At 37.8% G+C, this 27,506-nt stretch overlaps 1 protein-coding gene across 1 annotated transcript in view; it reads left to right on the forward strand.

The window, feature by feature from the left end:
- The window catches only part of FH (fumarate hydratase), a 215,845-nt gene that overhangs the window by 180,636 nt on the left and 7,703 nt on the right, over positions 1–27,506 (forward strand). Inside the window, exons 2-7 of the mRNA XM_055582174.1 lie at positions 7,868–8,032; positions 14,386–14,520; positions 17,765–17,875; positions 21,850–22,026; positions 24,182–24,364; positions 27,294–27,459. Coding sequence (XP_055438149.1) covers positions 7,868–8,032; positions 14,386–14,520; positions 17,765–17,875; positions 21,850–22,026; positions 24,182–24,364; positions 27,294–27,459 — 937 coding nt within the window. The remainder of the gene's footprint in view (positions 1–7,867; positions 8,033–14,385; positions 14,521–17,764; positions 17,876–21,849; positions 22,027–24,181; positions 24,365–27,293; positions 27,460–27,506) is intronic.

The raw sequence follows: 27,506 nt of genomic DNA on the forward strand, positions 1-27,506 counted from the left end.
CTCTATATATGACATTGTTGACCCACTTCACAAATGATCTAGTTAAAACAATGTGTTAATTCATTACGATCGACTATGAGGATGCTGATAACTGTTATCTTAAGATGTTTCAAGAACATTAATGGAGTGGATCAAACTTACCAGGTCTGAGCCAAAGAAACATACATCAAGCAAGTAGATTATGTACGAGTTAATGATGGATCATGTGGTTCTATGCAGTCTGCAACAACATGCTTGTGGACTGATAGGCAATGATCATTATCACTTTAATTACTATACTGGCAAGACTCTGGTCTTGTCTCAGTTCACTCTCAGTAGAATAGGTAAAACTATTTTGTACTATTGCCTCCCAGGAATTTCCCCAGTCCGCATATCAGGGAGAATCAGTATTACTGCTTCTCCAATTAGGTGACAATTTTCAAGAATCATCTTGCCTTTCCTTTTTTTTTTTTTTTTTTTTTGACAATACAAATCTAAATGAAATTTGAATTATAAAGTAGCTACATTTTGTAAGACCTGAATAATGTGGATTTGATGTTCTTTGGGTTGGAGGAGAATGAAAGAGAAAATTAACTTTTTGTATGAGGTTAGACAGGAGAAAACAGATCTGAGTAGAATAACATAGTCAATAACTTTATAAATTGAAGGATAGCATGAGGTCGGTCCCTGGGCGTCTGTGAGAGAAAGGGCACCAAAAGTTTGTAAAAAGTTTAACTATTACAAAGCTACAATTTCAGCCATGGCTACTTGTCTTTCTAGTCTTCCTAAAAATCTAGTAGAAAGAGTTGCTTCAGAGGGGCTTCAGCAAAGTTAAAGATGACCACATTCCTTTTCTCTGGAAGATTTTCTTGAGAAAAAAAGAAATTAATAATTTTTTTTTCTTCCTCCTCTGAGTCTGAAAAATGTGAGGCTGTGGGACAAGGAATTTATGGGGTAACTAATGTGTCAGGAGCAGCTGCATTTCACCCTCATTGGAATTTGATTACTTGTTAATCCTTTAATCAGGTCCTTTTCCAACTGAATGACTCCAAGAGGGGCACACTTTACAGTATGTTTACTTTACAGGAGACACTGAATATTTCCATATTTCTCTACATTTAAGTTTTAAAAAATCTGCATTATTGGGAGTAATAAAAGTTTATAAAAATTAAAATTTAGTAGAGATTAATTAGTACAATATTTGCTCTGTTGTTTTCATCATTGCTAAACTGTTGAAGTTGAAAGAATATGGTCTCACTCTGTTTGATGAACTCTGCTTGCTCAATAATTGTTTATTCATTTCACCAGGCCTTTGGCACTTGCAGCTCTATGTTTTCTTCCTATCTTTGCAGGGCTGGCTCTGAGTGTTTAGGTCCAAAAAGAAAAAAGGTGTAGGGAATGAATGTGCTTAGTCACTACTGTCGTGTCGGACTCTTTTTGACCTAATGGATGGTAGCTGCCAGGCTCCTCTCTCCATGGAATTCTTTAGGCAAGATTACTAGAGTGGATAGCCACTCCAGGGGTTCTTCCTGACACAGGGATCAAACCCCTGTCTCCAGGATTGCAAGCAGATTCTTTACCACTGAGCTACTGGGGAAGCCCAAGGGATGAATAGAAATGGAAATAAATATTAAAATAAATTAAGAATGGATCTAATACTCTATAATGTGTCATAAATTTAGGTGTGTACTTAATTCAACCCTTTCTACTTGAGGTTGCTAAAAAGATTTTTTTTTAAACCAGAAGAAAAAGAAGAGATCATCTAAGACAGAGCTCTGAGGCACTTCCTCATTTTCCAGTGAAGAGCTAACAAAGAAGAGTTATGAAGGAATAACTAGAGGGAGATTCAATATTGCAAGATCAGTAAAGAGATTTCCAAAGGGAAGGAGAGTCAATGGCACCACTGCTGTGGAAAATATAGGACATTGACTATCAGATTTGTGTTGCAGCAAAAAAGAAATGAAGTTTTTCCTCTCCTGAGAACAAGTAAAGAGAACAGAGAACAGGAAAAATGAGCCTGAAAGAGCTGATCAATTTTAGTTTTTTAACTTACTAATCTGCAGTGTCGGTAACCAGATTTGTCCTTCACAAAGTTAACCTATCACTGCCCCCCTCCACCTCCACACTGTGTAAATTATATCCTGCACCTGGTGTTTATTCTCCCTGAACTCTCTTGCAGAAAAAAAAAACAAAAAAAAACAAACTAAAACCCTTATAGCTGTTTGTATTTCAGAAGGAAGGTTGCTGGTCAATAACCCAGAGACAATGAACACAGCTGACGCCAGCTGAGACTATTTTGAAATAATGCAGGAGGAAGGATGCAAGACCTTCATTCAGTTCAGTTTAGTTCAGTTCAGTCGTTCAGTCGTGTCCGACTCTTTGTGACCCCATGAATCACAGCACACCAGGCCTCCCTGTCCATCACCAACTCCTGGAGTTTACTCAAACTCATGTCCGTCAAGTCGGTGTTGCCATCCAGCTATCTCATCCTCTGTTGTCCCCTTCTCCTCCTGCCCCCAATCCCTCCCAGCATCAGAGTCTTTTTCAATGAGTCAACTCTTCGCATGAGGTGGTCAAAATATTGGAGTTTAAGCTTTAGCATCAGTCCTTCCAATGAACACCCAGGACTGATCTCCTTTAGGATGGACTGGTTGGATCTCCTTGCAGTCGAAGGAACTCTCAAGAGTCTTCTCCAACACCACAGTTCAAAAGCATCAATTCTTTGGTGCTCAGCTTTCTTCACAGTCCAACTCTCACATCCATACTTGACCACTGGAAAAACCATAGCCTTGACTAGACAGACCTTTGTTGGCAAAGTTATGTCTCTGCTTTTCAATATGCTATCTAGGTTGGTCATAACTTTCCTTCCAAGAAGTAAGCGTCTTTTAATTTCATGGCTGCAGTCACCATCTGCAGTGATTTTGGAGCCCCTAAAAATAAAGTCTGACACTGTTTCCACTGTTTCCCCATCTATTTCCCATGAAGTGATGGGACCAGATACCATGATCTTAGTTTTCTGAATGCTGAGCTTTAAGCCAACTTTTTCACTCTCCTCTTTCACTTTCATCAAGAGGCTTTTTAGTTCCTCTTTACTTTCTGTCATAAAGGTGGTGTCATCTGCATATCTGAGGTTATTGATATTTCTCCTAGCAATCTTGATTCCAGCTTGTGCTTCTTCCAGCCCAGCGTTTCTCATGATGTACTCTGCATATAAGAACTTCATTAATTTGAGCCTTATCATTTATCTACTCCAGACAATGAGTCCCAGTCTATATAACCTCTTTTAATTCCCCTAGGTGAGTAGGGCAGAGTTCATGAGCTCTTAGTCTCCTGTGATCTCCCTCTTACCTGGCAAAAGGAATAAAGCAGTGTTTCTTTCAAACTCTGTCTGCTTATTTCTATTCAGCATCAATGGACAAGGAGTCAGGATCTTGGCAACTTTTATAACTTGTTGGTCATTGGTGAACCTAACAAGAGCAGTATCAGTGGAGTAATAAAGGTAGACTGTAGTAAACTGAAGAGAAAATGAGAGGTGAAGAATGAAGATGGCGAGCAAATATACCCTAGAAATGGAGAAGTAGTTGAAGCAGAATGCAAAGTTGAGGCAGTTTTTTCATTTTGCTTTGTTTTTAAACATGGGAGATAATACAGAAAACTTACAGTATTTGTTTACGGCAATGGTTCAAGGAAGAGAAATAAACTGTTACTAAATCCCAGTCCCCTCTGAGCTACACTACAGGCCAATAAATCTGAGAGACCAGGTGTTGAGGCAAGAAATAGGACTTTATTCAGAAAGCCAGCTGACCAAGAAGACTACAGACTGATGTCTCAAAATAACCATCTTATTGGGGTATGGATGCCAGGTTCTTTTATAGAACAGAAATGGGGGCGAAGAGGGAGGTGAGGCGAGGAGGTAAAGTATAAAAGGCCATTAATCTTACAAATATCTCCTGGAATGGCAAGCCTCAGGGAGGAGATGAGTTAATTTCTTCCTCCCTGTAGACAGCAATAAGTGGACAGGATCCTGAACAAAGGCCTTTTGGTTAAACATTCAGGCAGAGGAGCAGGGTTCCCCAAGGCCAGACATTAGGTATGAACAGTGTCTTTTTAGAGATCAAAAGCAATGGAAAGCAAGGTTAAAGTAAAAGAAACAGATCCAACATGAAGTCAGTTCTTCCCTGTAACAAAACTGATAATGTAGGAAGAGGAGTGTCAGTAGGTTGGCTTTACTGTGCACAGGCAAGCAGACCCAAGTTTGCTTTGTAAAAGTTTTACAGTTATGTGAGTTCATCTGGGGTGGATATCCAAGACTGTTCACTCACATGGCTGATAATTGATGGTAAGTGTCAGCTGGGAGCTCTGCTAAGCTGTTGACTAGAATGCCTGCTTGTATAGCACAACTGTTTCAGGGCAGTCACACTTTTTACTGGTGAATGACTTAGCACAGAGTAGTTGTCTCAAGAGAATCACAGGGAAGTAGCACAGCCTTTTCTGACCTAATTTCACTTTTCTCAGATTCTATTGGCTATCAGTGAGTCATAAGACCTGACTATTAAAGGAGAAGATACCATTTAGACTCACATGTGAAAAAGTCACACTGAGAAAAGCAAATGGGATGGCAGATATTGTTGTTGGAAAATAAATTTTGTCATATACATTTTAAAAATTATTTTTAATCATTCTTCAGTGCCGTGTTCCATTTCCTGAGAAATATTAATAATGATACAAAAAACAAACCCCACAATGTGTCTGCAAAATAATAAAGATTGTGGGCTAGTTGGATGATCTTGGGCAACAATTTTCTTTTCTATAAGTATGAATAATAATAGGCCCTACATCATAAGGTTGTTCTGAGTGTTAAAAGAATTTATAACTTATAACATCTAGAAAATTTTCTAAATCATAAATGTATCAGTAGGTGATTGCTAAAAGGGATTAAAACAGCCCATTTATAAAACATCTGTCAGTTAACATTAAGACAAACTGTATCATGGAAACAGAAGATATCCTCAAAATAAAAAAGAATTATCTAAAATAAAATGAGAAACATACATCAGGCAAATAATAACTAATATAAAACTGGCACAGAAATCAATATTTAAAAAAAATTTTAAATAACAACTAACAGAAATAGTGATGTTTCCCAATGAAGACAGACAACCTATAAAGAAATCATTAAAGCATTGTATATAATAGCAAAAAATTACTGTTCATTAAGAAACTGCATAAAAAGCTTTATATTCATTCAATGAAATACTGTTAAAAAGATTATTAAGAAAATGTGATAATATGTGCTAAATACAAGCTATGCAATAGTGTTAAGTAAAAAGATATTTAACTTGTATGCAGAGTACATCATGAGAAACGCTGGATTGGAAGAAGCACAAGCTGGAATCAAGACTGCCGGGAGAAATATGAATAACCTCAGATATGCAGATGACACCACCCTTATGACAGAAAGTGAAGAGGAACTCAAAAGCCTCTTGATGAAAGTGAAAGTGGAGAGTGGAAAAAGCTGGCTTAAAGCTCAACATTCAGAAAACGAAGATCATGGCTTCTGGTCCCATCACTTCATGGGAAATAGATTGGGAAACAGTGGAAACAGTGTCAGACTTTTTTGGGGGGGCTCCAAAATCACTGCAGATGGTGACTGCAGCCATGAAATTAAAAGACGCTTACTCCTTGGAAGGAAAGTTATGACCAACCTACATAGCATATTCAAAAGCAGAGACATTACTTTGTCAACAAAGGTCTGTCTAGTCAAGGCTATGGTTTTTCCAGTAGTCATGTATGGATGTGAGAGTTGGACTGTGAAGAAAGCTGAACGCCGAAGAATTGATGCTTTTGAACTGTGGTGTTGGAGAAGACTCTTGAGAGTCCCTTGGACTGCAAGGAGATCCAACTAGTCCATTCTGAAGGAGATCAGCCCTGGGATTTCTTTGGAAGGAATGATCCTAAGGCTGAAACTCCAGTATTTTGGCCACCTCATGTGAAGAGTTGACTCATTGGAAAAGACTCTGATGCTGGGAGGGATTAGGGGCAGGAGGAGAAGGGGACGACAGAGGATGAGATGGCTGGATGGCATCTGACTCGATGGACGTGAGTCTGAGTGAACTCCCGGAGTTGGTGATCGACAGGGAGGCCTGGCGTGCTGCGACTCATGGGGTTGCAAAGAGTCGGATACGACTGAGTGACTGAACTGAACTGAATCAACTGAATGGCTAGATGTTAAAAATAGAATTCAGGTATAGAAAAGGTATATTCAGGTATAAAACCATAAATTTTAAAAAGTTTGTTTGCATACATATGCAAACCAAAAAAAAATGCACTGGTGATTATTATATCAAAATAAGAATAGTTTCTCGGGGGATGTGGAGGAAAATGCCACTCCACTATTTGTAATTTATTTTATTTTACAAAGTATGAATTAAGTACATCAAAATGTTAGCATTTCCTAGGAAATGATAGTAATTTTAAGTGCTTATTTCTGTAGTTTTCTGTCAAATGGATGACAACACTAACAATACTATCCTCATACTAAACTTTGGTGTGTTGTCTTTTTGTTTAGTATGGTGGAAAACATAAACATATAGGATGGATGGTTCATTGTTTTCTAAAACCATTCCACTATCTTTTATTCTGACCTTCTAACTTCTAAATAAATCTTCATCTGTTTGAAGGAAGGAGAAGATACTGAAACACAAAAAGTTGTTGTTGGTGGGTTTCTGAAATGTTTCAATGTTTAGATGGTAGTTCAACTATTATCCTTATTTAAATTTTCAAATTTTAAATATGTACCAGTCAAGTTCATAAGCAACAAAATAACATAAACAGTGTTACCAAGAGGTCTGATAGAGAATAACCCTTATGGCAGAAAGTGAAGAGGAACTAAAAAGCCTCTTGATGAAAGTGAGAGAGGAGAGTGAATAAGTTGGCTTAAAGCTCAACATTCAGAAAATGAAGATCATGGCATCTGGTCCTATTACTTCATGGGAAATAGATGGGGAAACAGTGGAAACAGTGTCAGACTTTATTTTTCTGGGCTCCAAAATCACTGCAGATGGTGACTGCAGCCATGAAATTAAAAGACGCTTACTCCTTGGAGGGAAAGTTATGACCAACCTAGATAGCATATTGAAAAGCAGAGACATTACTTTGCCAAAAAAGGTCTGTCTAGTCAAGGCTATGGTTTTTCCTGTGGTCATGTATGGATGTGAGAGTTGGACTGTGAAGAAAGCTGAGCGCCGAAGAATTGATGCTTTTGAACTGTGGTGTTGGAGAAGACTCTTGAGAGTCCCTTGGACTGCAAGGAGATCCAACTAGTCCATCCTAAAGTAGATCAGTCCTGGGTGTTCATTGGAAGGACTGATGCTGAAGCTGAAACTCCAATACTTTGGCCACGTCAGGTGAAGAGTTGACTCACTGGAAAAGACCCTGACGCTGAGAGGGATTGAGGGCAGGAGGAGAAGGGGACGACAGACGATGAGATGCCTGGAAGGCATCACCGACTCGATGGACATGAGTTTGGGTAAACTCCGGGAGTTAGTGATGGACAGGGAGGCCTGGCGTGCTGCGGTTCATGGGGTCGCAAAGAATCGGACACAAGTGAGCGACTGAACTGAACTAGCCACAGTAACACAGGAAAACTACTCCTGTCTTTTTTGAACAATGAAACTACTGGTTCAAGAAACCACGAACTCGCTTTCCCATCATTCCTTTCCCTTAAGTTTCCCAGAAATCCTAGTGCTCAAGAGGATGCAGTTAAGCCCGCCCCCTCACGCTTCCCTGGTCATTGGCCGTTGGCCCCGCCAGCTCGGTTTTGAGGCTGTTGATTGGATAAGAGTGGCGACCGTGGGGCTTCTTACAGCCTGTGTGGAGGCGTGGCCATAACGCCCGGAAGCTCTACCAAGGCCGCCGCGCTATGGATCGCGCGCTCCGGCTCCTCGCGCGTTCGCGTTTACTCTCGCGGAATCCAGGTTCCGCCCCCAGACCTGGCCTTGGCCCGGGTGGCCCAGCAGTCCTCCTGCTCCGGCCTCCGAACGCCGCTCGAATGGTGAGCTCGTGCTGCCCGACCGCCCTGGCCGCCCCGCGGTGACCTTCAGGCCTCCCGCCCGCCGGCCTTAGGGTCTCGATACTGGCCCCTGTGTTGGAACTTCTCTGCCGGCCCGGGGCGCTTCCTCAGTTGGAGGAGCGCTCGGGAGGGGCGGCAGCTGTGGGCGAGAGTCACGCCGGGCCTCGTGGACCCTGCCCCTGCCGCGCTCACTTCTGTGGCGACTTCCCTTGCGAGGATGCTGAGGTGGACGGTGTGAGGAGGGGGCAGCCACGAGGTGGGACTGTGTCGGGAAGGGGCAGCTCCGCACCTGCCCTAAGTGGGCCCGGCTGAATCCAGCCCCTCGGAGCTAATTTCTGGGGTCAGAGCTGTGCTGCTAGTCGTCTCCAGGTGGGGTTGGAAGGGTCTTGTGAACCTAAGAGATTTTACTTCACATGCAATTGGCCATTTAGTTTGTGAGACTCTTTTTCCCCATGTAACTTTTGTAAAACCCGGAAATATGAAACTGGCAGAATGTCCTGAAGTACGTTGGAGAAAATTGCATGGGACCTAACTATTGCTGAATCAGCACTTTTAATTGAGGCACGCCCTCCAAGGAACTAAACGTCCAATTTCAGGTTGGATACCCTAACTTACACGAGCTCTTTTTCACTTTAGAAAGTAACCTCCGGAAATTTGGGCTGTAGTAAATAAACATTGAATAGGTATGCTCACCTGTGTATTATCAGGAAAAGTGTGAGAAATAAATGCTGGTTTAGGAAGGCTTACTATTTTGCCCTATTCACTCTGATTTGTAGTTTGAGCTTTTATTCAGAGATACGGCTTCAGACCCTATTCTATTACTCAGAGTTGGGATTTTGGTCAGTAATACTGTAACACGACTGAGCGACTGAACTGTAAACTGTAATACATACAGTATTATGTAATACATAATAGTGAAGTCGCTCAGTCATGTCCGACTCTTTGCGACCCCATGGACAGTAGCCAGCCAGGCTCCTCTGTCCATGGGATTTTCCAGGCAAGAGTACTGGAGTGGGTTGCCATTTCCTTTTCCAGGGGATCTTCCCAACCCAGGGATCGAACCCGTGCCTCCCGCATTGTAGGCAGACGCTTTACCGTCTGAGTCACCAGGATACATGAAAATAATTACAGATACTCAGCAGTGTTATCCCTGTGGAAATACTTTGAATTTGGGACGTGGTGAGTGCTTTATTAAATGAATGCTTCCATCTAGGGGATTTTAAAGGCCCAAGACATTTTCTGGACTATACACTTTAAGATAATTTGATGACATCACTATATCTGAAACCAGAAATCAAGGATGCTTTATATTTCTGCAACTCCCTGCTCGAATAATTTTAGTGCACTTTAAAGCCTTTTAAAAAGTTATTTTTCACTTATTTAGTGTTTTGTAAAAAAGGAATAAAAGACTGAAGAACTGAATCTATCCTGCTGTTAATGTCAAAAAAAAAAAAAAAAAAAAGCACTATCTTGCTTTTTGTATTGTAGTGTTAGCTAACATCAGGTGAGGATAGATTTCCCCCCCCCCCCCAAATTCTAAATACATCTTTTGCCCTCTAATCTTCTCAGCTCCAAAATCTCCGAGTTGATCTAAGTTTTTCTTGTTGCTGGTGTTAAGAAATAAACTATATTCAATACCCAGTGACAAACCATAATGTAAAAGAATATGAAAAAATACATATGTCTAACTGAGTCACTTTGCTGTACAGAAGAAATTAACACAATACTATAAATCAGTTATACTTCAATAAACTTTTTACAAAAAGAACTTCAAATAACCCTAAATGCCCTAAATTACCCTTCGTCTCAGTTAAGAATACAAGTTCGTCAGATAGGAAGATTATGTTGAATGCCCCCTGTGTGTGAAACAGTCACTGTGGGCACAGGGTTTAGACTGCTTGTGTGCATGCATCCCTACTCAGTCTTGTCCAACTCTTTGCAACCCCATGGACTGCAGCCTGCCAAGGCTCCTGTGTCTGTGGGGGTTGCCATCCCCCTTTCTGGGGATCTTCCCAACCCAAGAATCAAACTCATTTCTCCTGCATTGGCAGACAGATTCTTTACCACTGTGCCACTTGGGAAGACCTTAGAGACTGCTGAGGCGTGTTAAGTAAACAAAGCAGTTATTAGTAAATAAGCAAAGATGTCATGCACAGTTAATTAAAATGTGATACTGAGGAGAAAAAGAGAGACTATACAGTGGAGACCTGCTAATGATACTGGCTTGGTAGCATGGTTGACAAAGAAGTTCTATATTTTTTAAAGTTACTTCATCTTCAAGATGGCCATAAAGTCTGAAAACATGGATAATATTCTATATTGCAGTACAGTATCAATAAACCACTTATTACATATTTGTCAGTATTTTAAGACTTGGTGGTCACCCTGTACTTTAAGAACTGAAAGAATTTAAAAAGTCTTTTTAGAGAAACTGGAAACCCAAACAAAATGAAGTCACATTTGGGATTTTAAACCTCTTGAGATAGTCTTTCTGCCTAAGAAATGGTTTGGATTTTCTTGAATTCTGAAATATTCTTTGAAACCACCTAAGGCTGAGAATGTGAAAGGCATTTTACATTTTCTTTAAGAGACATCATGGTTTAGTTAATGGTTATCTTACACATGCATGGGGATATATTATAGGCCTAAGGCCTGTACCTTTTTACTAACCCTTAAACGCTTTAGACTCTGATAATTCTCCAAGCCAGGCTTCAACAGTATGTGAACTGAGAACTTCCAGACGTTCAAGCTGGATTTAGAAAAGGCAGAGTAACCAGAGATCAAACTGCCAACATCTGTTGGATCACAGAAAAAGCAAGAGAGTTCCAGAAAAACATCTTATTTCTGTTTTATTGACTATGCCAAAGCCTTTGACTGTGTGGATCACAACAAACTGTGGAAAATTCTTAAAGAGATGGGAATACCAGACCACCTTACCTGCTTCCTGAGAAACCTGTATGCAGGTCAAGAAGCAGCAGTTAGAAACAGACTTGGAACAATGGACTGGTTCCAAATTGGGAAAGGAGTACGTCTGGGCTGTTTATTGTCACCCTGCTTATTTAACTTATATGCAGAATACATCATGAGAAATGCTTGGCTGGATGAAGTACAAGCTGGAATCAAGGTTGCAGGGAGAAATATCAGTAACTTCAGATATGCAGAAGACACCACCCTTATGCCAGAAAGCAAAGAAGAGCTAAAGAGTCTCTTGATGAAGGTGAAAAAGCTGGCTTAAAACCCAACATTCAAAAACCAAGATCATGGCATCCGGTCCCATCACCTCATGGGAAGTAGATGGGGAAACAATGGAAACTGTGACAGTCTTTATTTTTTGGGGCTCCAAAATCACTGCAGGTTATGACTGCAGCCATGAAATTAAAAGATGCTTGCTCATTGGAAGAAAAGCTATGACAAAACCTAGACAGCATATTAAGAAACAGAGACATTACTTTCCTGACATAGGCCTGTCTAGTCAAAGCTATGGTTTTTCCAGTAGTCATGTATAGATGTGAGAATTGGACCATAAAGAAAGCTGAGCACCAAAGAATTGATGCTTTTGAACTGTGGTGTTGAAGAAAACTCTTGAAAGTCCCTTGGACTGCAAGGAGATCCAACCAGTCAATCCTAAAGGCAATCAGTCCTGAATATTCATTGGAAGGCCTGATGCTAAAGCTGAAACTCCAATACTTTGGCCACCTGACTCATTGGAAAAGACCCTTAGGCTGGGAAAGATTGAAGGCGGGAGAAGGGGATGACAGAGGATGAGATTGTTGGAGGGCATCACTGACTTGATGGTCATGAGTTTGAGCAAGCTCCGGGAATTGGTGATGGACAGGGAAGCCTGGCATGCTGCAGTCCATGGGGTCACAAAGAGTCAGAAACGTCTGAGCAACTGAACTGAACTGAGACTCTTGACTGATAGCATGTAAACTTGGAGACCACCTCATCAATTCCAGGTTACTGGGGTTAGTGGATGGTAATAGTACTTGGTATTTTTAGGCCCAAATAGCCATCACACTGCAGTGCACACTGGCCATATTATCCTTTCATGCTTCACTAGAAGGGGAAGCAATTGTGAATAAAAATGCATCTCCCAGGACATTGGGAAATAGCAGTTTGTGCCTGCCCTATGCCTAGCTGGTTAGACTCTTTAAACTTCTCCCAGAAATTCTGCTCTCTGAATTATGAGATATAAAGACATGATTAAAAAAAAAACACAATTTTTAAAATAATAATTAAAAACTTATTTATATTTTATAGATACCGTCATAACTTCACTTTTTCATCAAAAGCACTGATAATTTTTTTCATTAATTTAGTTCAGCAGTCCTCTTCTTGCCTAAGCCACTAGGAAGAGATAATGTAAGAAGGTTTTGAAAATCATACACATGGTTTTCAAACTTCAGGTGGACTCATTAATGGGTGGAGAAATCAATGTAGTGGACAGTAAACAGCATTGGGGTTTTGACTGAATAGCATAGAATAGAAAATATGAGGGCAGGACAGATTGTTTCACAAAACATTTGTTTCAGCCTTGTGTGTATATACATTTGTGTTTATGTATAATATAAAGGTTTTTTTTTTCTGTAGGTCATTGTAAAGAGCCAGACTCTTTTCAAATTACTGCTTTGGCCCTGGGTGCCAGAGTATGAAATTTTGTGTGCACCCTTTAAGGGTGGAGTTTCTGTTTCCCACAGACCTCTGGCCAAAAGTGAGGCCTGTGGCCTCCAAAGCCAAAGTTTCAAGGGACTCTTCTCAGTGCAAGACCCCCAGGCTAGGGACCCTGACACTGGACCTGGACCTCTTTCTCCTGGGGGAGAATCTCTGCAATTGTAATTATCCTCCAGTTTGTAGGTCACCTCCCCCCAGGGGAGTATAGGTCTTGACTTTACTATGTCTTCACCCCTCCTACCTATTTTGCCATGGTACCTATATATCTACAGTTGTAGAAGCTATTTTCTGCTAATTTTTCAGCTTTACTCATCAATCATTGCTCTGTAAATAATCATAATTTTGGTGTGCTCTTGAGAGGAAATGAGCTGAGTCTTCCTACTCTGCCATCTTAGCCACTCCTCTCCTCTGCAGACTTTTAGGCAGAAGAAAAAAATGTACCTCACTGATTATACTCCTATATTTCTCACTAGATACAAGGATATTTTTCTTTTCATACAATTTAAAAAGTTTTATAACATAAAGTTTTTTTGTTGTTGTTGTTCCGTCTTTCTGTTCCCAAGGGATAACTACAAAATTATTTGTTTCCTATACAGAGGACTATTTACTAAAATAAGATTACTTTGCTAGGTGTTTTTAAATCTTTTGAATCATCTGATCATGTTTATTTTATCATTAATGCAAGGAGAACATTAATTAAAATTCTGAGTATCTCTTTGAACTCTCTGTAAAATAAATATATGTAGATTCCAAACGTCTATTTTTTTTTCTTAATTAGTATAATTTGATGTACTTGGTAGAATCTTAGGTTCTCCATAAAAGGGATTTTGGGTCGTGGGTTCTTATCCTGGGGAATGAGTTGACTTCAAGGTATAAACTCCTTAAAATCGTATATAAGATTTTACATATATTTATATTAATTTTTCTAGAGAGATAATCCAATACCCTGAGAAGGGTTAGGAACTGATCTGGCCCATGTCTCTCTCAATTACACCATTTACTGTAATTATAGATTAGAAAAGCAGACTTGCTGAAGATGACACAGCTACCAGGTGGTGGGCCATCTCACTGCAAAGCCTGGAATATTTTGTGTTGCACTAAGCTCTCTCTCATGCATAATATTTGTAGACAATGGTTGAGCTTTGGTTAAATATATAATATTTTCAAACTTTGAAAGTATTGTTCTTAGGTTATTTTCCAAAGTTCTAGTAAAATAGTAAATGAAAGCTTGACCAATAATAGGCATATTCCTGAATTGGAAAAGATTACTCTTTTGACTTCAAAGGCTTTCTTTGTATTTATCATGTGCATAGTGTATGAATCCTAGAATCCATCATTAACATCTGTATTAATTTGTGTGACTAAAATTTTCAGGAAAAAAACTGTAAGTGGGGGAGAACAATGACAACCAAAGTGGAATTTTTTTGTCTTTGTTGTACTTAAGAATTTCTTTTCCCAAATATGATGTTTCCTGTATATTGGAAACATATATTTCTAATTATTTTGGAATTATAAATTAAATTTATATTTCCAATTATATTTCCAATATTAAATAATTTCCAATTATTTCCAATAATTTCCTGTGTATTTCCTGTATATGATGTTATTTCTCCTGATACTTGTTTTCTTTTCAAGCTGTAACAGTGTTTTGTCTTTATTTTTAGGCAAGCCAAAATTCTTTTCGGATAGAATATGATACCTTTGGTGAACTCAAGGTCCCAAATGATAAGTATTATGGCGCCCAGACTGTGAGATCTACAATGAACTTTAAGATTGGAGGCATGACAGAACGCATGCCAGTAAGTGGCTTTTGTGGAAATGTTGGCTTATTTTAGATGAACTAGGTATTATTCAGTATTGGGAGTCACCCTACCTTATAAATATTTTACAGAATTAAAATGTAAAGTCATTTCGAGAACTAGCTTTGAGAGTAATAAAGAGTTTCTCTCTCGTTAAACGTTTTTAAGTTTTAGTATGCTAGTGTTTCAAGCTGTGACTTTGTGAGTCTTTTGGATTTTATTTGATAGAACTAAGTGATTTGTCTTTCATTCTTGCTTGGATTTTTCATATTTTTACTAGAATGTTGTAGTTTGTAAACATTTTTAATTTTGATTCTTTTTAATTGATGTAAAGCTTTTAAGAAACTGATTTAAAAGAAAACTTTTTTAAAAAACTTTTTATTTTGTATTGCGATATAGCTGCAATATATGTATATGATTAATCAAAGATTAATAAATATTAATACATTAATACAATTAATAAAGAATGCTGTGATAGTTTCAGGTGAAGAGCAAAGGATCTTAGCCATACACATACGTGTATCCATTCTCCCCCAAACTCCCCTCCTGTCTAATTTTTCTTTAATATTATACTTTCTATCTATCTTGGCTTCAGTTTGTAGAAAAGTGTACACTAATTCATAAAAATACTATTTGTCATGATGTCTGGCATATAACATAATATATAAGTATTTGTTCAGTGCTACATGAATGATTTAATGATGAGAAAACTTTCTTATTTGTATGAAAACAAATATTTCATATATATATGAAAACCATATTTCATTAAACCCTTACCTTAGAACTAATCTTCAGTTAGATCTGATATGTACTACTAAGAAAAAAATCTGCCATTTAAAGTTGTGTCATGTCATTGATTTGAAGATACATCTTGATTTCAGAGATGTTAAAGTGTGAAAAGAATTGACAAAATATATTACATATCCTACTGGAGCCCAACTAGAGTATGAAAAATAGTCACCACAAGAATGCAGGATAGGCTAGTAAGCCTAGAAGTCCCCAGGCCTCATCTGGTGAGATACTGCTACGTTTATCTTTTAAATATACTTTTTATCTAAACAATAATTTTAACTTCCATATTTTAGCTCATTACTAAGATTTCAAGACTGAATCTTGACAGATTTGTATGCCTTTCCAAGACGCAGTGGATCTTAGAAAAATATCTCTGTAATTGTCAACCCACAGCCAGTCTAATGGTGAGGGCCAGACTACATGGTTGGGAGAGAGAAGGTAGCAGCTGATCCTGAATATTCCCATATAGTTCAACTCCTGGGGTTAAAAAGATCAGTCTTAAGCAATATTAATTGGAGTAAGCATGGCTCATGTTTTGATTTTCTTGCTTCAACTAGCAAGGTGTGTGGTTCTGGGGTGGCGTGATTGCTGCTACTGCTGTACCAGAGACAGAGCAGTTGTTTGGATCTGGACAGGTGTCTATGAAAGATGAATACAAGAGTTATCAATTTTTACATATTTGGCTTCCATCTGGATTAATTTTCTGAACTACATAAGATATAAAGCAGACTCTTTGTACCTGAGGTCCTTAGGAAAACAAAATAAAAAAAAATTTACGGACTGCTATGGACAGGGAGGCCTGGCGTGCTGCGATTCATGGGGTCACAAAGAGTCGGACATGACTGAGCGACTGAACTGAACTGAATGAGTAAAGAATACTGAGACCCTTTCATCTCCAATGATATATTTACCATTTTGTTTTAGTAGTGCCCAGTGAAGCTCTGTACTGTGACTTTTTTTTATTTTTATGTATCCACAGACATTGTGGGGTCAGTCACTCCATTTTGGTAGCCAGAGTTGATTGGCATTTGGTTGTGCCTTCAGCATTGGTTTGACCCACTGCAGTGTTCCTATAGAAAATGAAATCCTCATTTGTTTTCATGTGTAATCCTATGTGTCATATCTCTCCATTTCATTTGGGTGAAACACTTGTAATGTTTTAATTTTAATTTCCTGGATTTAGCAGGAAATACTCTGAAACAGATTAGTGCTACTAACCATGGGGGAAGTGGGGGATGGTGCGCCATGGCAGACTGGTTCCTGGTCACTCACCAACCCCCAGGCCCTACGTGTTCCCCCACACCCCTCACACCCTCCAGCCACCACATTTTCATTCTCTTGATGGTTTACTGTGAAGAGGCTTTTTAGTTTGACATAGTCCAATTTGTTTATTTTTGCTTTTGTTGCTTTTTCTTTTGGACTCCTCCAGAAAATCATCACTTAGACTGATATCAAAAGCTTACCGCTTATGTCTTCAAGAGTTTTATGATTTCATGTCTTACATTCAAGTCTTTAATCCTTTTTGAGTTCATTTTTGTGTATCGTATAAGATAGTGGTCCATTCTCATTCTTCTGCATGTGGTGTCCAGTTTTCATAGCACCATTTTGCTACCTTTATTTTACTTGATGTTTTATTCTTTTCTAAAGACAAGGAAAAATTATTACGTAGCATGGAATCCAGTGAGGGCAAATAATGTTGTTGTTCAGTCGCTAAGTGGTGTCCAACTCTTTTGAGACCCCCCCCATGGATTGTAGCCCACCAGGCTCCTCTGTCCATGGGATTTTTCAGGTAAGAATACTGGAGTGGGCAGCCATTTCCTTCTCCAGGAGATCTTCCCAAAACAAGGATTGAAGCCTCTGTATTGGCAGGTGGGTTCTTTACTACTGAGCCACCAGGGAAGCCCAAATAACGGTATGAGTGAAAAGTTACTCAGTTGTGTCTGACTCTTTGTGACCCTATGAACTGTAGCCATCCAGGCTCCTCTGTCTGTGGAATTCTCCAGGCAAGAACACTGGAGTGGGTTGCCATTCCTTTCTCCAGGAAATAATGGTATAGGCTGGTGAAATGGTTGAGTATCATTTGTTTTTAAATATGTGATGTAAAATCATGTGTGTTGTAATATCTTATAAAAAATAGGACAAATGGTATATTGTACAAGTGGTATATTGTACATCTGTGTGAATGTGTGTATGTGTGTGTAAGGCATACATACGTATCTGTGAAAAGTCATTGTATTTGCTTGTGTTTGGTTGCCTGTACAAATAGATAAATGATGGTTCTTGGTTTTTATATGCCTATCTTTAATCTTTGTCTATATCCTAAACATTTTAATGTCATAATATTATTTAAGTTATTGTTTTCTGTACAATGTTTGTACCTGCATAAGATAGTAATCTTAAATTTCCATGCTTAAATTGCAAATTGAGATATTTTTCTGATGAAAAATTTTAGATCCCAGTTATTAAAGCATTTGGCATCTTGAAGCGAGCAGCTGCTGAAGTAAACCAGGATTATGGTCTTGATCCAAAGATTGCTAATGCAATAATGAAGGCAGCAGATGAGGTAAGAGGTGATAAGAGTGTTTACTTGTTGGCATTAGATCCCTATTATCTTCCGGATAATGATAAGCTCTGGCCTGAGGAAAGGGGCACTGAATTATTGAGTTAATGTGTTTTAATATAGGATGACAATGTTATTATTTGGTAAGGATATTAATATGCTTCAAATATATATTATGGCAAATTTTCTGGATGATTTTATACCTTTCATTTCTCTTTACTTTTCCTTGTAATTTATATCGTTTAAAGATAAGTTTTTGAAGAGGCACTCTTTGAACATTTATATTTGATTTCTTGTTTTATGTATAAATAATTCCCTTTAAAATTGGTTGTTTGATAATATGTGTGCAGAATGTAATTTCACTCTTCCACCAATAACATGATTGTTGTGCAAAGATAAGCAGAGATAACAGTTTAAAAGCTCTAGATAAAATGTTCATTGCAGTACTTTTTATTAAAGCAGCTGTTTAAACAAGTTAGATTGTGAAGCCATAGAAATTTAGTTTTTTAAAGAATGTCATAGAACAAAGCTTACCATATAAGAAGTGGGGAGGAAAGATTGCAAAATGCATGTATTTTATGATCCCAGTTTTGTTTAGAAAAAGTGAATAGAAAACACGTTTTTCTGCATATATACTCCCATCACTTGAAAGTAGAGACTAGAAGGAGATGCCAAAGTTCTAATCATCTTTATTTCTGAGGGTAAAAGTATGATGACTGTTATACTTTTCTTAGTTCTCAGAATTTTTTACACTAATCACCTATTATTTTTATTCAGTTCGGAAAAAAGTTTTACTTTTAAATGAACCAGTTTTTTTAAGGTAATAATTTCTAACGTGCACACCGATTTTCTTAGCTTAAAACTAAAATCATTCCAGAAGATGAAGTTTCCCAGAGAACTTAAAATTAAAAAACTAACTAGCTCAGAATACAAAAATATGACAAAAATAGAGACAAATCTAGGCATGTTTATGTCTGTGCTTGGAGATTGCTACTCATGGGACATTTGTGGGATGCAGTAGCTACTAGTGAACTCACACTGTTAAGTCACTTGTTGGTTATAATGCTGACTCTGGCTGTAACATCTGTTGGATATTCTTGCTGAGTACCAACAGTGAATTTATCTAGAGACTTAACACATTTGCCAGCATTAACAAGTGGCCCTGTCTGGATATTACAGAGGGCAGTTGGAGAAATAGAAGAAAGATATCTTTGATTCAGTTTTCATTTGGAATCAGTGAAATTTTTATGCCATTCACAATAGATTATCTTTCACCTTTTAAAGTAGCAGTGGTTAATTAAAAAGATCATACACCATGACCAAGTGGGCTTTATCCCAGGGATGCAAGGATTCTTCAATATCTGCAAATCAAATCAATGTAATACACCACATTAACAAATTGAAAAATGAAAACCATATGATTATCTCAATAGATGCCGAGAAAGCCGTTGACAAAATTCAACATCCATTTATGATAAAAACTCTCCAGAAAGCAGGAATAGAAGGAACATACCTCAACATTATAAAAGCTATGTATGACAAACCCACAGCAAACATTATCCTCAATGGTGAAAAATTGAAAGCATTTCCCCTAAAGTCAGGAACAAGACAAGGGTGCCCACTTTCACCATTACTATTCAACATAGTTTTGGAAGTTTTGGCCACAGCAATCAGAGCAGAAAAAGAAATAGAAGGAATCCAAATTGGAAAAGAAGAAGTAAAACTCTCACTATTTGCAGATGACATGATCCTCTACATAGAAAACCCTAAAGACTCCACCAGAAAATTACTAGAACTAATCAATGAATATAGTAAAGTTGCAGGATATAAAATCAACACACAGAAATCCCTTGCTTTCCTATACACTAATAATGAGAAAATAGAGAAATTAAGGAAACAATTCCATTCACCATTGCAATGGAAAGAATAAAATACTTAGGAATATATCTACCTAAAGAAACTAAAGACCTATATATAGAAAACTATAAAACACTGGTGAAAGAAATCAAAGAGGACACTAACAGATGGAGAAATATACCATGTTCATGGATTGGAAGAATCAATATAGTGAAAATGAGTATACTACCCAAAGCAATCTATAGATTCAATGCAATCCCTATCAAGCTACCAACAGTATTTCTTCACAGAGCTAGAACAAATAATTTCACAATTTGTACGGAAATACAAAAAACCTCGAATAGCCAAAGCAATCTTGAGAAAGAAGAATGGAACTGGAGGAATCAACCTGCCTGACTTCAGGCTCTACTACAAAGCCACAGTTATCAAGACAGTATGGTACTGGCACAAAGACAGAAATATAGATCAATGGAACAAAATAGAAAGCCCAGAGATAAATCCACGCACATATGGACACCTTATCTTTGACAAAGGAGGCAAGAATATACAATGGATTAAAGACAATCTCTTTAACAAGTGGTGCTGGGAACTCTGGTCAACCACTTGTAAAAGAATGAAACTAGAACACTTTCTAACACCATACACAAAAATAAACTCAAAATGGATTAAAGATCTAAAGGTAAGACCAGAAACTATAAAACTCCTAGAGGAGAACATAGGCAAAACACTCTCCGACATACATCACAGCAGGATCCTCTATGACCCACCTCCCAGAATATTGGAAATAAAAGCAAAAATAAACAAATGGGACCTAATTAACCTTAAAAGCTTCTGCACATCAAAGGAAACTATTAGCAATGTGAAAAGACAGCCTTCAGACTGGGAGAAGATAATAGCAAATGAAGCAACTGACAAACAATCTCAAAAATATACAAGCAACTCCTACAGCTCAATTCCAGAAAAATAAATGACCCAATCAAAAAATGGGCCAAAGAACTAAACAGACATTTCTCCAAAGAAGACATACATATGGCTAACAAACACATGAAAAGATGCTCAGCATCACTCATTATCAGAGAAGTGCAAATCAAAACCACTGTGAGGTACCATTTCACGCAGTCAGAATGGCTGCGATCCAAAAGTCTACAAGCAATAAATGCTGGAGAGGGTGTGGAGAAAAGGGAACCCTCTTACACTGTTGGTGGGAACACAAACTAGTACAGCCACTATGGAGAACAGTGTGGAGATTCCTTAAAAAACGAAATAGAACTGCCTTATGACCCAGCAATCCCACTGCTGGGCATACATACTGAGGAAACCAGAATTGAAAGAAATATGTGTACCCCAATGTTCATCGCGGCACTGTTTATAATAGCCAGGACATGGAAGCAACCTAGATGTCCATCAGCAGATGAATGGATAAGAAAGCAGTGGTACATATACACAATGGAGTATTACTCAGCCATTAAAAAGAATACATTTGAATCCGTTCTAATGAGGTGGGTGAAACTGGAGCCTATTATACAGAGTGAAGTAAGCCAGAAAGAGAAACACCAGTACAGTATACTAATGCATATATATGGAATTTAGAAAGATGGTAACAATAACCTTGTATATGAGACAGCAAAAGAGACACTGATGTATAGAACAGTCTTATGGACTCTGTGGGAGAGGGAGAGGGTGGGATGATTAGGGAGAATGGCATTGAAACATGTATAATATCATATATGAAACGAGTCGCCAGTCCAGGTTTGACGCATGATACTGGATGCTTGGGGCTGGTGCACTGGGACGACCCAGAGGGATGGAATGGGGAGGGAGGAGGGAGGAGGTTTCAGGATGGGAAACACGTGTATACCTGTGGTGGATTCATGTTGATATATGGCAAAACCAATACAATATTGTAAAGTGAAAAAATAAAAAAAAATAAAGTAGCAGTGGTTAGACTGCAGAAGCTTCAATTTGCTGGACAACCAGGAACTATAGTAGCACATGAAAAAAGTGAGTGTCTTTAAAATAGTACTATAAATGATGCCGACAATCATTTGATTCAAACAGCTTAATGAATATAGAATTTTTCTTATTTTTTAAAATACATTTTTTAACATTTTGTTCTGCAGGTAGCTGAAGGTAAATTAAATGATCATTTTCCACTTGTGGTATGGCAGACTGGATCAGGAACCCAGACAAATATGAATGTAAATGAAGTCATTAGCAATCGAGCAATTGAAATTCTGGGAGGTGAACTTGGCAGCAAGAAACCTGTACATCCCAACGATCATGTTAATAAAAGCCAGGTCAGTATACGACTTCTTTTCCTTGTATAAACTGAAAAGAATCCTGAGATTTTCTTTGTAAAACAGGCATTAACTTTTGACAGGGAGGATTAACTCTGCTTATATTCTTTAATGGAAAGGACTTCTTTTATGTTCTTCTTATTTATTTTAGGAATCTTGAGTCTATGTATTAAATTTCATGAAAAGCACCTTTAGTGGGTAAAAATCACTTTTAGGATACTTGAATTTAGTATATGTTTATATTTTCATTGATTTATATTTTAAAAACTCTTTCTTTTGAAAAATAAAATTATTTATAAGAATTGCAAAGAATTTCAGAGTTTCTATGTACCTTTTACCCAGCTAACCTTAATATTAAATATTTTACATAACCCTGGTACACGTATCACACAAAGAAATTGAGATTGGTACAATACTCCTAAGCAGGCTTTATTAGTTTTCTATTGATGTCCTTCTTCTTTTAACCAGGATTCAGTCCATGCTCCACATTGTATTGTCATCACATCCCCTTAGTCTCCTCTAATCTAAGAGTTTGCCTTTTGTCTTTGTGACTTTTGAAAGCAGTGGTCAGATATTTCATAAAATGTCCCTCAATATAGGTTTGTCTGTTGTTTTTTCATGATTAGACTGAGACCGGATTTTGGGGAAGATTGTTAAGAAATGAAGGGCTCTTCTTGCATCATATCAGGGGTACATGATAATAGCACAAGTTGGTACTGGTGATGTTAGCTCGAATCACTTGGTTAAGATGGTGTCTGCCACTTGGTTAAGATAGTGTCTTCATTTTCCAATAGCCTATACTCCAGCTACTGCACTTAAGCTCTATTTCCTAAGGGAGGAATATCAAGAAATTTTTGGACATGTGTTAAAATAACCATGAAATTAATAGAGAACTTTGAGGCTATGAAAACAGCCTCTTTTTCCCTAAACTTTTGCCTATTAACTTTTAACATTCATCAGAAGATCTTGCCAATAGCAATTACTGCTGTGATGTTTTAGTAGTAATTTTCTTTTCCCCTCTTTCTTTTTGCATTAATTGAAATTTTTCTGTAAGGAATATTTACAGAATATTCTTCTTCTCTCTCCCCTCGGATTTATTTATTTATTTAATCATTATATGTAAGCATGAATTCATTAATATTTTTTCTTAAGGTTATAATCCAGTATTTTTATTCTCTATGTTGCTACTCATATCGTTCCATAAAGCCACAGCATGTTGGCTCCTGTGTCCTTTGAACATGCCACCATCCCTTTTTTTTTTTAAGGCACTTAATTTTTCCACTACAAGATGCTCCAGGCTTATCATCTTGTATTTTTCCTGTCCTAACCCCCCTAAGCAATCATTTTTCCAAAGACCTTTTGGAGGATCTTATTGGGAAGTGATATTTAAAAATCAGGATCTGGGTACGTAGTGTAATTTAAAGTATAAGGAAGTTTATTTTTTTTTTTTTCACATTGCATGGTGTGAAGGATTTTGCAAACCTAGGACTTGCATTTAAATATGAGTTTATCTTTTATGTATACCGAAGTCTGAAATCTACTTCAGAATAACCTAGTGTGTATGGTCAGGTAGAGGACTGAGGTGGAGTTAAAGATAACGTCGTAATTTACAAGTACAGGTTTACATTTGACGAAAGAGCATGGTGTTTATAGACTACCTGGTCAGGTCCCAGTTCTGCCAACTCTAAATACTTCGGCATGGCACATAATTTCTTTGACAGATTCTGTTCTATTTTTAAAGTGGTGACCTATCTCGCAGAATTTTCCTCAAGTTTAGTGAAGGAAGAAATGTTTGTGAAAGACTGTATGTGTTATTTAACTTAAGATGTTTTATTACTGCTATCCTTATATTTGCTAGGTGTATTTCTTTGTGTCTTGCTGTTATTTATTAGCAGGTAGATATAGTAGTATGTAATACATTCATTGTAGGTGGTCTGTGTAATACCGGCCTAAACGCCTTCTGTAAAGGAAATCAGGTTGCTTCTTTTGCTTCTTATTTGATCCTAAGTGACTTGGCACACATAAATATAATTGAGTACTAAATATGCCACATTTTGAGTAGTCACTTAGTGAGATTTTCAACTGAGACATTCAAGTTTGGTTTTTTTGGCCTATGATTTAACATTTTATGTTTCTTTTGAAAACTTTCCGACAGAGCTCAAATGATACTTTTCCCACAGCAATGCACATTGCTGCTGCAATAGAAGTTCATGAAGTGCTGCTCCCAGGACTACAGAAGCTGCATGATGCCCTGGAAGCAAAATCCAAAGAGTTTGACCAGATCATCAAAATTGGGCGTACTCATACACAGGATGCTGTTCCACTTACTCTTGGGCAGGTATATTGAGTGTGATTAGATTTGGTTCCATTGTGGGCTTGGTACAAATGGCCAATGTATTACCCTCTAAATCACACTGGTTTAAATGGCCAAGTTTGTAACAGTTCAGTTCAGCAACAGAGATGATTCTGCATTAACCTGTCAGTGATTTTTATTGGCATCTACTCAGGAGAACAGCAGGGCATACTGGTTATGAACCAGACTCCACATCAGTCTGCTTGAGTTTAAATCTTAGCTTTGCTATATGCAAACTATTGGACCTTAGGAAGCTTAGCTTTTCTTTGCGTCAGTTTTTCTAGCTGTAAAACCAAGAAAATAATATCTCTTTCGTAGAATAGTTCTGAGGTTCAAATAAGCTAATTCATGTAGAATGCTTCGAACTGTTTGTGACATATTGTAAGCACATATTGGTGTTAGCTGTCATCATCTTCATCAGTATCATTATCATAATTTCTTCCTTTGTCTCTCTTATTGTAAATTAATTTTTAATTCTTTAAAAATTAATTTTAAAGTGGTTAAATGTTTTGGCCACATGTAAAAGAGGTATTACTCTTTTCCAAAATACAAAAAGCATTTTTATGTTTCTTTATGATGGCTCAGAGGGTAAAGCGTCTGCCTGCAATGTGGGAGATCCGGGTTTGATTCCCTGGGTCAGGAAGATCCCTTGGAGAAGGAAATGGCAACCCACTTTGGTACTCTTGCCTGGAAAATCCCATGGATGGAGAAGCCTGGTAGGCTACAGTCCATGGTATCGCAGAGTCGGAGACTACTGAGTGACTTCACTTTCAGTGATACTTTAAAGAATGTCTGATAGTACACATTGCAGAGGAAATACAAGGAACAGATTTTGTCTCAGTAAGCTCACTCCAGTTTGAGGTAGGACATACACAAATTCTATATCGAGTATCAGTAACAGTATTTTTGTAGAAATTCAAGTTAGTTGTGAGAGTTTGGCTGCTGGTTATTTGGAAAGATTTCATTTGTAGTTTTGTTCATCTGATAGCAAACAATGGAAAAAAACATGATCATTTACCTTAAGTTTATGACAGCAGGAATGAGGAAAACTGGAAATGATTAATTGAAGTACACATGATGTGACTTAATTAAGCTTACTAAATTAAGTTGCTTCTTAAGCTGTATCTTATTTCTCTTTACATCATTGGCTCTTCAGTTCAGTCTCTCAGTCGTGTCCGACTCTTTGCAACCCCATGAATCGCAGCATGCTAGGCCTCCCTGTCCTTCACTACCTCCCGGAGTTTACTCAAACTCATGTCCATTGAGTCGGTGATGCATCCAGCCATCTCATCCTCTGTCATCCCCTTCTCCTCCCCCCAATTCCTCCCAGCTTCAAGGTCTTTTCCAATGAGTCAACTCTTCATATGAGGTGGCCAAAGTATTGGAGTTTCAGCTTTAGCATCAGTCCTTCCAATGAACACCCAGGACTGATTTCCTTTAGAATGGACTAGTTGGATCTCCTTGCAGTCCAAGGGACTCTCAAGAGTCTTCTCTAACACCACAGTTCAAAAGCATCACTTCTTCAGCACTCAGCTTTCTTCACAGTCCAACTCTCACATCCATACATGACCACTGGAAAAACCATAGTCTCGACTAGACGGACCTTTGTTGGCAAAGTAATGTCTCTGCTTTTGAATATGCTATCTAGGTTGGTCATAACTTTCCTTCCAAGGAGTAAGCATCTTTTAATTTCATGGCTGCAATCACCATCTGCAGTGATTTGGGCTCTACCATATGTAAGTTCTAAGGAGATACAGTATCTGTTTTTGAAACTTTTGAGTATCTCTCTGGTTTCTAGTTTTTTTCCTGTTTTTTTTGTGTGTGTTACATGTAGGAAAACCATTATATGCTCAAGTCCATTTGGGCCATGACTCAGCTTCCTATGTAAAATCATCATTCTTTGTGACAGAAAGTTAAATTTATCTGTTTATCTTACCAGAGGCATTTATACTTGCTTTTATTGAAATAGTCTTTTGAGTTTCTTGAGTGTAATTTTTTCTTTAATAAAATGTATTCCTTAAGTGAATCCACCTGGTATATATGTAAGTGATATTAGATCAGATGGAAAGAAGTTGTATCTTCTAAAAAATGTTTTCTTTAGAGCAGTGTGAAATCCCAGTACTAATCAAAAGTATTCATGGTTCTTCAGTGTTGTTAGATAGGATAAAGAAAAGATAGATTGAGTGTAACCATATATCCTGGCTTGCTCAGTTGAGTTCTAGTTTATGCCCTCTGTCCTTGCATAGTTCTTACTTAATAGGGCCCTTGCTGTGTTTCAAACATGATGATTTCTGTGGTTACTTTACTTAAAGTATGTTGTACTTTGGGAAGCAGTGTGGCATTCATAGCAGAATTAAAACGCATCATGAAGCTACCCAGGGTCTTACTCTACCCTGTTACCTTCTTAGGCTGTTCAATAAGTCAGTTAGCTTCTTGAGAGCTTTTAAAACACCCTCAAATTCCACGTCAGGTTTTTTAACTGAAATTGTATGGAGGATATTTCTGTTTGCATTTTTCTTAAGGAGATTCAGTTTTTTTCTTTCTTCAAGTTATTTGAAATGCACCAACAAAATAAATCATTTGCATATAAACCAATAATTTAATGTAGTAAAGTTGTGTTTTTTTACGTTTATTTCCTGTGTTGGTTTTCTTTGTTTTCTATTAAAAGAGTAGTTTATAGTTTATAGGTAGGGTGCATGTTGTTATCAGTGGTATGGCTTACCTGATAGGTTTCTAAATGCCCTTTCACCCTTGTACATTGCTTATCATATACATTAATGTAATTGCCACTTGAGTAGCTTCTAATTTTGTACCTGAGATGTGTTTTTTAAAAACTTATATTTAATGCAGTTAGAGTGACTTACATGCCATTAGGAAATCGTATACTCTCACCTTAATTTCTTTATTTTTTCAGGAATTTAGCGGTTATGTTCAACAAGTGAAATATGCAACAACAAGAATAAAAGCTGCCATGCCAAGAATTTATGAGCTCGCTGCTGGGGGCACTGCTGTTGGCACTGGTTTAAATACTAGAATTGGCTTTGCAGAAAAGGTTGCTGCAAAAGTGGCTGCGCTCACAGGTAGGTGATAACATGGCTTACTACTTATTACCATTAGACCAGTCTGT

Source organism: Bubalus kerabau, chromosome 5 (assembly GCF_029407905.1).
Source record: "Bubalus kerabau isolate K-KA32 ecotype Philippines breed swamp buffalo chromosome 5, PCC_UOA_SB_1v2, whole genome shotgun sequence".
NCBI lineage: Eukaryota > Metazoa > Chordata > Mammalia > Artiodactyla > Bovidae > Bubalus > Bubalus kerabau.